The sequence below is a fragment of the Eufriesea mexicana genome, unplaced genomic scaffold, assembly GCF_001483705.2.
Source record: "Eufriesea mexicana isolate 0111107269 unplaced genomic scaffold, ASM148370v2 scaffold294, whole genome shotgun sequence".
Taxonomy (NCBI): domain Eukaryota; kingdom Metazoa; phylum Arthropoda; class Insecta; order Hymenoptera; family Apidae; genus Eufriesea; species Eufriesea mexicana.
Window position 1 is genome coordinate 720,967 of NW_016908489.1, and position 12,852 is coordinate 733,818.

The window sequence follows — 12,852 nt, forward strand, 5'->3', positions numbered from 1 at the left end:
CCCTTGCACACCCTCGTACGTTCACCTCTGTCTCTCCGTTTTCCTTGCACACACGCGGCCGCGCGAGCGCACACGCATACACAGGCACACGCAAACACACGGACGCACATGCTCTCCCCGGTTCACTGTTTCTTCTTCTCGCGAATAAAATTTCTATAGAGACGCGAGGCACGTGTCGTGACGCGACATTTTCTAATAGAGAAGTAACAATAGTAACGACGCTAGTAGAAGTAGAAGAGGAAGAATCGAGGGAGGAAATAGAGCAAAATAGAAGAAACTCGTCGAGGCGTGATGTAGAAACAGAAGAAGAGAAAGAAGAAGGTACGAATGCCCGGTGCCAAAAATTCATTTTGGAACCTGTTCCTACAATACAGAGGACTCGTTCTAATGCCCGACAACAACGGTTTCCGAAAAATCCGCACATAGATTCGCTCCCGTGTTTCTCTTTTCCTTTTTTTCCCTGTTTCGATCTTTTCTTTTTATTCCCCCGCTCAAAGTTCTCGTCGTGTATTACGCTGCGTTTCCGTTCGCAGGTATTCTCGCTCGATCCCGAGATCGATCGTGTGTTATCGTAAATCGCCTTCTCGTATGTTATTTGGTCGCGCGTTGGCCCTCTCACGACATTCTTCTCGTGGGCTCGAGAGGCTGTTTCGACCGACTATACCGAGTACACCGAGTTCAACGATAGAAAAGGGTCTACTCAGAATGGAAGGGCCCCGCGCGATTATCGCTAGCAGTAGTACGAGGTCGAGAGTCCCAGCTTGCAGGAAAACGGCGCCCTACGCCGGTTGTACACACTTCCGGTGCTGATGACGTCCTTCGTCTCGCACCGCAGACCCGTGAAGCCTTCCGCGCATCTGTAATCAATCAAAAAGCAGAACAGAGTTATCTCTCGAACGTGCACGGGGACGCGAGTGTCGCGAGCAAAAGTTTCCGCGGTTCCGCGCGCTGAATCTCGCCGGCGCGAACCAGGAGGGAGCAACGAAGGAGAGGAGAGGATCTCCGAGGCAGAGACAGCGCGATGTGTCCAAGACGTTTCTTTGGAAAAATAATGTTATGCCGTCGTGGTCGTATTTATAGCACGGTTAACTAACCGCGACGAGACGTACGAACGCTGGTAGACGTGTCGTTTGCGGCACTCGCGTGTTCGCAAGCCAGAAGCGGAGGGTCATCGGCGCAGAATCCGAAACTGTCCGCTCGGCTGCTAAACGATTTTACGCGTGTTCCGTCGTAATTACGCTTCTTTTCTTCCACGCGCTACTCCATCCGGGGAAAACAAAGATTTCCCTTCGCGATTACCCACGAATTTTCCCGGCAACGTCTTTGCGCCGCCGGGGAGAAGAATTCCATCAGCGAAGGGATTCCACGGAGAAACGGCACACGCGAGAGAACGGTAGGTTCGAGAATCGTAGATTGTCCCATTGATACGATCCTATGGGAAATCATGGGGAGCACCTCTGCCGTGGTCTGCGCCGGTCTCGAAGCTCTCGATAAAGCATATTTTCGTCGCCGACAAGTTTCCAGCGTCCGAACGCGCGCCAGTTCCATTCCGCGAGATCACGCGCGGAGATGAAAACGCGTCGCGAGATCTTCCAGAATCGTCGGACCTGGTCGAATCGGGGGGAGAATCGGGGGGATAACGGGGCGGAAGGGGAAGAAATCGCGACGAAGACGTTTGCTCCGACTCGCGAGAGGGCTGTCTGCCGAGAGTTTGTCGCGCGTCGGTGTACGCGTTTAAAGCGTATTAAAAAAGTGACAGGGGACACATGCCGGGGGCCGTTTACGCGATAAATACCCGCGAAAGCGACTTGTTCGCATTATTTATCCGCGGGAACGGACGGTGGCGGAATAAGATTTTACAACAAACTTTGCCAACGACCCCCGCGATCTTTACGACGGCTATCCGCGATAATCTTGCCGCGCCGCGACTTTCTTTCCGTCCCGTTTTCCCTCTTTTCTCCCCTTTTCTCCCCTTTTCTCCCCTTTTCTCCCTTTTCCCCGGTTCCCTTTCCCGACGCCGCCTTTCTTTTTCTTTTCGCTCCGTTCGAGCGGCACCCTCGCGAATTTACGAGGACCACGCACTAAATATACTTCGCGGTAGATTTACCGTTGGACAAACCTGAAACAGCACTGGAGATAGTGCAATTTACCGTACCATTCACTTGAACCCATTAACGCTCGCCGGTAACTTCGGCTCGCTTCGAACACGTAATTGGCTTTCCATTGAGATTTATCGTAATCATGCGTGTTTATCGGCGCGAGTTGCTCTTTTACACGCCGTCGTTGAATAAATTCGCCCCGAATCGGCGATTCCATCGCGATGGAAAAGCATACAACGACCCTCTGCCGCCCCTCTGTGACCGTGACACCACCCTGGCGTAAAGCAACGCTGTCACCTATAGCTCACGATTTCGATGACGAAACGGGCTCTATGTGCCCGTCGTCCGAGGCTTTATCTAAGCGTCGCGCGAGAGGGAGAGTATCGTGGTCCGCAATTTCCCACCGAAATTAATCCGAAGTTTCGTTAAAATAACGAGATGGTATTCGAGAGCTGTGCCCGGCGGAGTTAAAATAAACGAAATAATTCGACCGTGGGATGGGACCGAGCTAATTAATATTTTCGACCGGCAGCGAATCGGGGTTAAATGTAACCAAAAGGGAGAGAGAAAAAAAAAAAATGGAAACGTTGCCCGTGTGTCGTACAACCGACAGAGCAGTTGTTAAAATCTGATTTTCCTGGATAACAGGTTTTATGGGAACACGATTTCTCGGTTGAGCGTAAACTCGCGATAGCGCGATGTACACCCTGGCTCGATAACACTTCCGCGACGAGTACGTTACAAGCGCGTGCTGGAATATTTATACGCGCTACTGACGCCTGGTGAAAAAAGAAACGGTAAATTACAGGTGCTCGTTACGTTTCTATCGCAAAAATCACCGCTCGGAGGACCGATTGTTTGCGCGTGTCTAACGTTTGATCTCCGATAATTGAGATTTACCGAGCTAGGCTGCTCGGATTTAAGGATAGTTCGCCGGGTAACAAAGATCGTTCGCGTGCAGGTAATTACGACACACGCGATTTCATTTAAATCCTCCGATCGCAATCGCGCGGATTAAAGGGATCGTTGAGTCGTTTCTCGCGGTGCAAACGGTGGAAGAAATCGTAAGGTGTTCGACGATCGATCTCCTCCGGTGGCACCCATTGTTTTCGCGTCCCTGATAACGCCAGCACGCTGTTCCTCTCGTTCCTTTTTCTTCCGGTGGTGGACAGCGAAACCCTTTTCCACTCTCTCGCAGCCTGCCGGCTACGAGTTACCGAAAGTGTCAAACTTTCGGCGAATAAAAAGTTAGAGAGGCGAGTATCAAAGCGGACTCTTTGCGAGAGTCAATCGCTTTAAGGACGTCCTTTATTAGGGGAAAATTGCTCGCGAAGTTTCTCGAAAGTCGTTTGCTTTTTCTTCCCGTCGCCCCTCGCGAAAAGGGTGACTTTTGTTTTTGAGCAGCAGCAGCAGCTCGGCGTAAATTCACCGGCACTTTTTCCCCGGGTAGATAATTAGCGAATCGAGGGTGGCATGGCGTCGCGCGAGGGTAGAAGACGAAGTACCGCTTCGATCTTTATTAACAAGATTCGAGATTTTATCATTGGAATGATCGGGACGGGTTAGCCGGTTGGTCATTCGAGCCATGCAGAAATTAATGGTCCGTCGATCACGATCATCGGACTCGTGGAATTTTTTTATTATCATCGAGGTCGGTACCGGTGAACCAACACGCAGAGCGGCGGAAAATATTCGTTTTTAAAAGGACCGCTGTCCGGTCTCCGTTGGGGAAAAAATTTTCAAAAAATATCCGAAGGACCGTTTGTATTTCGAGTCGAGTGCACCGCGAATCGTCGTTGGTCCAGCGGCAGTCTTAACCACGGGTTCTGGCGGTGCTCGGTCAGAGGCTGTGGCGCAGCTTCGTGTATTACGATAGCAAAATTAAAAGTACCTTTTTATACGCGGTGGTCGTCTAGAAACGGGAACAGGAAGCGGGACCAGGAAGCGAGTTTCAGAAAGTCGATGGCGGCTGGATGTGTGCAGCCGGGAATAGGTAGGGATGAAAGAGGCGCAGGGTGGCGGTTTTCCTCCGGTATTAATTCCCATATATGCCGGGAGTGAGGCTCAGTCTGTAACTACACCAGGAGCGTACGTACCACCGTGTGTATACGGCCGGTAGCGCGAAAGAAACTTTTTTGCGGTTTACTTAATTTAATAACGCTCCCGCGGTACGCAATTTCAAAGATAACACTTTAAATGGACGGGGGCACGAGGCTTCTCTCTCTCCCTCTCTCTCTCTCTCTCTCTCTCTTTCTCGCGTTCAATTCTCCCTTTCTTTGCGCTTTCTGTGTTCTTTCCTTCCACCCCCTCACCCCCTTCTGCCAGCTCTATCTTCCTCCTTCCATCACCTTTTTTATCACCTTCTGTCCCGTTTCCCTTCCGCCGCGCTCCTCCCCATTTCTCGGCCTGTCTGTCTGTTTCTCTTTGAAATTATTCGAGCGTGTACGGCGACGCATGCGCGCCTACCCTCGCTATTCGTGTCTCTGAATGTGTGTAGAACGACTCCGGCTATAATGTACCGTACTTTATTTCGAAACACTCTCTAGCAGCCACGCGGGGCTAGCTGCCTCCCTCTTCCACACCCCTTTCTGCGTAGCCCCGCACCCTCTACCCCAGTAGTGGATAGCTTCCCGCGAGCGAAACTGGGTTACTTGCTCGGTCGTATGGCGGTTGTATCCACCGAGGCGCATACGTATCCTCTACCCTCTCTCGGCATACCAACAGGGCTCGAGCAAAGTTACCAGAAGCCCCTCTCAACCTTAGTCTTCCTCTTCTGCCACGAACCCGCGTTATTCATCTTCTCCGGTGATACGTTCGGTTACAAATCGTCGCGTGTAAATGTAACGCCTCTATCACCGAGTCTGCCAGCAGTCATCGCGGCGAGATACGATTTGTTCGCACCCCCCCGACGTGACGTTCCTTCCGATAACGTCAGCGACGAGGGTTGCTTCCGCGGACTTAACCGCGCGAGCGGGCACGATCGGGAAGTTCGAGGGATCCCGAGAAACAAATGAAGCCGAGGAGCGAATCATTCCTCGATTTGATAAACGACGGGAGCAGTAAGGATCGATTCGTTAATCCGGTGTCTTTCAACGGACCACCCTTCTCTCCGTGATATATGGCGATCACGGGGTTAATCGTAGTCCAAGTAATTAGCGCGAAGTTTCCCGGGTCGACAGCTGTCCCGGGGTTGAACCGCTGGAAATTTGCGGTTAAAGAGAGGAATCTCTAGCCAGGAATTCATAACACGCGGACCCCCACCCCCCATGGTAATTAGTAATGGTAGTCGAGAGTATCGCGAATCGCGCGTAGCGAGATCGATCGGTGGAAAAATCGGCGAAGGAAAACGAAGAGCACGAGGATTCGGCTGGGGTGGAGAGATATGTTTGCAGATAGAGCGTAGCCGAGTAGTAACCAACCCCTGTCCATCGTGGAGGTTACGATTTACGTCTCGCGTTTATGTCACGGAGGAGCTCGTGAAATAGTCCAGCGTCGACGAATAGTTGCCGGCCGTTATAAGTAGATTTATGCCGAACCATAACCTTCGGACGTGGTATATGGGAAGGATCGGTGGCTGCAGGGAGGCCGAGACGAGGAAGAGCTGGCTGCTGGGTCACGAGGGAAAAGCCTGATGTCCCGAAGGGTGCCAGCTGGCGGGACAGGGTACTGTCTGGGAAATTGGGACGTCGGTTAGAGCCGTTCACCCTCGATCATTTTCCATCGTTGCGCCGTTGCCTGTTAGCAGAGCGACCGCCAGGAAAACGCTCCAATGCAGCTAGAGGAGCTTTCTGTCGTCGCGTAACCTCAGCCTCGGCGAGTTTCGTTACTCTGTCCCTCCCTTACCGAACCGATTCAGCTGAAGCTCGAATTTGCTGCAATTCGCGCGAATCCGTCGGAACGATGACCGCGAAACTCGATTCGTCCCTGAAGATCCTAGACGCGTCACGCCTAGACTCCGGTGTTTCCGCCGCCACTTCCGTCGATGATCGTTCACTGACGAGCAAACACCAAGACGCGACGCGATTTTCGCAGAGGGAATATATCGTAGAGAGTACTATATATTTCTCGCAGAGTCAGAGAGAGGGAGAGAGAGAAAGAGAGGAGAATGGACGAATTAAACGGATCGGTTAAACACGCGGCGCGAAAAGGACAGCTGTAAAGCGAGATTTACGGTTGAGACATAGCGCGGCGCGGAACTGGCATCGCCGAGAGGCGAATGCCGCCGCGATTCGGCGTTTTTCACTGGTTGGAAAAATATAGTCGGGAAAGTTTCGTCCAACTTGCTCGATGTACTTCGATAAAGCGACCGGTCGGAAAAATTCGGAATGTGTTCGCGAATAAAAGCGACCGGCGGAGAAATAAAAGCGGAGGACGCATAAAGTCGGGGGTGAAAATTTTACGAGCGTCGACTTACGATTCGCGCAAGTGTCCTCCCGACGAAACGAGCCGCGGTGTCTGGCCTTCGAACGGTGCTCGATCTTTCTCTAATTAATTAGAGAAGCGTTTAATTAAGCGAAACGACGGAATTCCGCGCGGCGCGAAGCTACGACCGGTCCTCCTGCCGGGTAAACCTTTAAGAATCGGTGCGAGCAACGTAATTAGCCCGGTTCCCGATGTATTCCGGCGTTCGAGCCGAATTAATTTGCCCGGCTTTCACGCCAGTCTCCGCCAAGCTACCTCTCTTTAACCGCGTTGTCGAACGCGTCGCGGCGAAACGACTCCGGCTGCGGGATATAAACGGTGGCGCGATTAGGGGCGGTGAATTAAATCGGCATCGATATCTCTACCCGTTGTTCGTTCCACGCGAACGCGTGTAATTATTAATAATTATTTAATCGGGGCATCGATGACGCGAGTCAGCGAGCGTAACCGCGCATCCCGTCACACGCTATTTCACGGACTCACCGTGCCGTACTGATTTGCGGTCACGGTCGGCCGACGGAATCGTCGGCGATTTCGTAATATTTATATTCGACGTCGGCGAGGGCAAGCCGAATGGTAGGCCGCATCAGGAAACCGATTAATTACTTCGAATGGCTGGCCGTGACTGATCGAAATCCAGCGGAAATCCGCGTTGAAAAATCGGCGGCCGTGGAACGGTGCACGCTACATAGGAAAGCACTTCAATCGGATTGGTCCGGCTGCGTCGAGTCGTTTGATTAAGTTTCCGTTTATTACCCTCGTGGACGAGACCGCGTCGAGTTTCCCCTCATTATTATTCGTTTTTCCGACCCGTGGCCGGCTTGTAACGCGTCCACCGAGCACGATACCGATTCGGGTCAATTTTCCGCCCAAACGCTCATTAAAATCCGATTCGTCGTAAATGTCGGACAAACCACGCGAATAGTTCGACGTCGCACTCGAAGAGGCCGGTTAGTTCTTTCCCGATATCTCGCTCGTGACGCGGAATTAATTTCGAATTTGAAATAACACGAACAAGGGGTTAACGGGGGCGGAATTCTCTTTTCTCGTTGTTAACGGAAAGGCCGGTGGGGATGGTTCGCGCATCTTTCGCCGCGATTACCATTTATTGGCATATCTTGAAAGCCGGTTGCCGCTGCGAGAAGCGCGTTTGCGTCGGACAGCTCTATTTCCTTAAACGACGGTTCGAGGTAGTTACGGGGTGGAAATGTCACGCAGCCCGCAGCGGGCTGGTCCTAGCCGATCCCGGCTCAACTTCCGCCTCTACATGTGTTGGCCACATATGTCACCGAAACTAACTTTTCCAACCTCTCTCGCTCTCCTATATAACCTTCCTTACACGTTTCGTCCCCCAAGAGAGTCGCCACCGATCGCTGGGTCAACATTTCCCAGCCGGAAAGTTATCTTGCCCGACCGTGATATTGATAAAATTGAGACGCTTATTTACCGTCCCCCGCTCGCCAACTCCACGCATTTGCTAATTATTGCCCTCGCATGCTCGCCACCCTCCGCTTTCAACGCTGTTCGTCGGCACGTTCGCCGATGATGCTCCGATATATCGGTTATAGTTTGCACGGCAATAACGGAAATACATCGACCGTAATGAGAATATGGGGCATAACTTAACGAACTATTCCCATTGATCGCAGGAACAGGCTCGGTATTTGTATCGGAGAATGATACCCGCGGAAGTAATTCGAAAAGACTTTAGGGGTTCTCCCTCGCGGGATTACCGTTTAAAAGCTAATCCACCAGTTGAAATCCTCCGATGAAAGTTTCGGTATCGATTGGCGGAATCTCTTTTCAATCTATTTTAGATTTGCAACGTATGCATAATTCATAACGGCGAACGGGAGGGACTTGTTATTCAAAGCCAATCCGGATGCGCGACGTGGCGACCGGCACGATTGCCGCGTGCGATTTAATACTTCGGCAGCTTGTCCGTGATAATTCAATCGTCGAATCGACTGTAGTCTTAATGTTTAGGTCGCTGCGTAACATCTGCAGGGGGTATTAATCAGCGGGGCCATTAGTCAGCGTAGCGAGTGTAAAACGCGCGTACAATCCGGAGCGATTCACCTTAATTAATTAAGTTGCTACCGGCTGCAGCGTCGTCTTGCCAGTTCGACTTGCCAGCAGCGTTTTGCCCCGTCTTTCCGAGTCTTTGCCATCGTTTCACCCCGGCTTTCCTCCATACTCCGTCTTCTCCAACCCCATCTCTCTCTTTCCCCTCCCTCCGTTTCTCCAGCGTGACATTTTTTCCACGCAAAGTTGGGAGACCGATGCCGGGGCGAACGCGAATAAATCGCGGGATTCGGCGGTAATCGCGCTAAGGCGGATCTAATTGCACGATGATCGCGGGGAAATTTACGGCGGGATTGTTTTTAATTTTTGGACGCCGGTATGCACCGCGTGCGCGTCTCGGACGATAATAAATTCCTATCCGCTCGACGGTGGAGATATAAATACCGAGCTCGGACGCGATTTCGTTCGATCCAGCCACCCGAATCTATCCGTTTTCGGAGACGAACGGTTTTTAGAGACCGGAATCGGGGGAGAGGGGGGGGGGGGTGGACCGGCGCGACGCGGTTACGCGAATCCCTTTCGGCCAGATTTACGACCCCCAAGTCCGTCCAAAATTGAATTCAAAAATAATATTCGTAAGCTCGCTGTCGACGATCTAACCGACGGTCTCCGTTAACGAAAAACCGTCCCTTGGCCTGCCTTTATCGGATTCCATTTCGACGTTTCGAACGATCGCGCGAAAGGAAAACGGCATATCCAACGGACACGAAACCGCCCCCGGTGTGGCAGCTAGGGTCAGCGACGCGATAGAATATCCGGCCGTTCCCGGTTTTTATTAGGTCCAACAGATTTGTTTCGTCTGCCGGTCAACCCTCTTCATCCCCGCGTCCCGGCAACTATCCCCGATAGTCGGCTGTAATTCGACCATAAATTTCGCATCGGAGTTCCACGCAAATATATATACGTATCTCGAGCGGCAAAAGGGTGGCGAGGTCTCTTTCTATTTCGACCCCCGACGTCGGCCGCCGGTGTCCCTCTTTCCGCTCCGCGTTACTCTCTGTCGCTCCAAAAAATTTATTCGCTCCTCTCGGTGTTCACCTCGGTGCTCGCCTCTGTTTTCCCGTCGCGCGACACTCGTTCGCCGAAAGGAAAAATCTGCTCGTTTCGACTCTCGATCCACTGCCGCGTATCGATTCACCCGCGATACCCTCTCCGTCCGCTTGGCTTTAACGTTCCCTGTTTTTTACACTTCAGCCTTTTACCTCGGAATGGACGAAACAGACTGTGGAATCGGGAGGAAGGTAACAGGGGGACGGGGAAAGTCTGGATCACGCGTCACAAAGACGAGAACCGTCCGAATCGGTTCTTTCTTCCGGGAATAAATGCTTAAAGAAGTCGTACGATCACGCTAATGGCCGTTTCGTGTCTTCGTCGGGAGTTTCGTCTTCCGGGGGAAGTAATTTTCGTAGAAAAATGGAATAAGATGGCTCGAGGCACGCGTGTAATATTCAGCAACCGGGGAGAATTTGTTCCGTTGTCGCCGATTTAATCGTTCGATAAAAAGCTTTTTTCCTCCGCGCTGCAAACAACTCCTTATCCCTTTTCGCCGCGTCCGCCACGGATTGGGGAGAAAAATAGAGGAGAGAGGGAGAGAAAGAGCGTTCTCGTAATTCGACATCGATATAATGTAGCCCGAGGGACACTCAGTCGGTAGGGAGAGGTGCTTTTAAACTTCACGAGGTGTAAATCTACCTTTAACGGCGAGTATGCCGGCATAAATCAAGCGCGAAGAAAGCGATCGTTCGACGATAATCCGATGGATTAGTAACGTTCGGTCAGTAGCCGTATTTTCCATCGCTGAACAAAGACCGGCGAAAGCTCGACGAGGCTTTCAGCGTGCGGCGCTGTTCCATTCTCCCGAGGAGACTTTTTCGAGGAGTTTCACGCCTCCGGGAAAAAATACGCGCAACTATTCTACGTAAAATGATATATACCCAGAGTTCTTTCTTTCCCCCTTTTTCTCTCGTTCTCTCACGCGTTAATTAAATTGCGAAGCTTAAAGCAAAGTTCAGAGCGGGAGAGAGAGAGAGAGAGAGAGAGAGAGAGGGGCGAAGGGAGACGGCGACGGGAAACGTGTTATTTCGAGTTCCTAGCGGAAACAAGCGGGCTTTCTAAAACAACCGGGAATAATAATTTCTCGCTCGCATAATTTCTATCTTTAGATGCGCAAAACGGGTAATACGTTGGCCAAAATTGATCGCGGAAGAGTATCGGGTTTTGCCGATGCGAAAGGACAACCACGGGCGCGGAGATCATTGAACGTTGTCCCGTGGCATCTGCCAGAGGAATTTATGATAATGGAATATCGGGCCGTGCCGCGAGGAAAATACGCGCACAAAGGGTTCGAGCGTGCGTTAACGTGCGGCTCCAATGGCCGACCTTTGAATTTATTAAAATCCACGCGAAATGTAGCCTGGCTGTAGGCGAACGCGACGATCACGATGGTATCGCTGATATTAATAAAAGTTCCCGGGTGCAAAGAGAACGCGGGACTCGTTGGAAAAAGACACGTTTGTAAATATCACGGACGAATAATGGACCGTGATGGTACCTGGGAGAGGTGGATCCTTTTTTAAGGGGACGAACGACCGTTTTCCCGGAGAGGAACACTGGCAATTCCGATAATTAGCATTTTGCCTACGGAGAAAACCGGGCAGCGACGGTTTTTCGTTATGGAATTGTCCGCGGCCAGGACGCGAGGGGCGAATTCGACGCGACACGAGAATAGGCGAAGCGTCGCGAGACAGACGGAGGGGTTGCGCCGGGCGAACGAGAGCCGGGCGTCGAGATCGAGAAAAATAGAATCGTTTCCCTCTTTTTCCCGTGGCCTGACGCTCCACCATGGGCCAGGTGTATCTTTTTGGCGGTGCGATGAGATTTTTGGCTCGCGATCAAGTCTCGAATGTTTTGGCTAGCCGTGGCCACGGTACCGTCTTGTCTGCCGTGCTACTGCGTCGCGAGAAAAAAAGCTTGATCCGAGCTTCCGCGCGACCGACGAACGGAGATAGAGATAGGGCGAGAGAGAAAAAGAGAGAGGGCAAGTTTTATTTTCTCCTCGCGAAGAAGAGACAAGCCGCGGTCCAACCAGGGCTGTAACGCGAGGTACCCGACACCTCGAACAGAGAGATACCCAATGGACGCGCGCGTTCCTCGTGGAAATTTCGCCCGGACCCGAGCGAAATCATCGACGCGCGCGCGACCCCTCTCAGCGGACCGCTTTAATTTCGCCCTGCCGGTTATGTTATTTATTTTTCTGCCTGGCGGAGAAATCAATACGCCCCGTAATGCCCGGCCCGACGTTTTTCCGCGACGCAATAAAATTTACCCCGCAGCCATCTCTGTGCCGCGAGGCAAAAAATCGCTCGTCTCTCCATCAGAGGGTGCACTTTCGAGTTCCTCGGTCGAGTTCGATTTATCGGCCTCCGATCGATCCTGGACCTTCCACTCCGCTGTCGAATCGGAATCGTGCACGTCTGATCGAACGAGACGACGACGACGACGACGACGTCGACGACGTGCGACAGACAGGACCCCGGTTTATTCGCGTGTCTCGCGGAAAACAACGCAGGAAACCGTTCGGTGTAGTTTTGACAGAGTGAACGGCAGCGACTTGTCTAGCATGCTCGCGCGTCTGGAAAAAGCAGCGGCGACAAAGATTTCGCGCGAAAGGAGAAACGGGCGACGGGGCGTCGAGAGGCGAGACGAAGCTCTATTTTGTCTTCGCGAGGAGACACGTTCAGACAGGGGCGTAACTCCTCTTCGTCGTCCCTCGTCGCAGTGGCAGACCCCTTCTCCCCCAACCCCGACTGTCCCGGCGTATATTTTCGTCGCCGGTGCGACGTGGAAACGCGCGCGCGCGCCCGCGAGCACACAGCCTCCGATTTGCCGGAGTTTTACGTGTCAAAACGCGTTATCGTATTGGTTGCGCGTTTGCGACGTCCTTCCCAACGATTTTCCATAGCGGCTGCCGTTTTCGCAAAGCCGATTCCGGCAGCAGAGAGTGTCGTCGACACGCGTCGCAGCCTTCCTCGCGTCGTCGTTGTCGTCGTCGTCGTCGTCTTCGTCGTGGAGAATTTTCTCGCGGCGCGCGCTTCGGGAGGATCGACTAAGTGGATCGAGTTAGGGGTACATCGAGTGGGTTACTGAAACGCCATTCACCGCTGACGTTTCGATTTGCTTTGCGTTTCCCTTCCTTTCTCTCTCTCTCTCTCTCTCACTCTCTCACTCTCTCTCTGCATTTCTCTTT

The 12,852-nt window shown here is 52.3% G+C and overlaps 1 protein-coding gene across 1 annotated transcript in view; it reads right to left on the minus strand.

Moving 5' to 3' along the window:
• Nucleotides 1-692: 692 nt before the first annotated feature.
• LOC108556016 (U-actitoxin-Avd12b-like) overlaps nt 693-12,852 on the minus strand; it is a 60,005-nt gene continuing 47,845 nt past the window's right edge. The window contains exon 4 of the mRNA XM_017911924.1: nt 693-857. Within this exon, the coding sequence (XP_017767413.1) occupies nt 731-857 (127 nt within the window). The 3' untranslated portion in view covers nt 693-730. The remainder of the gene's footprint in view (nt 858-12,852) is intronic.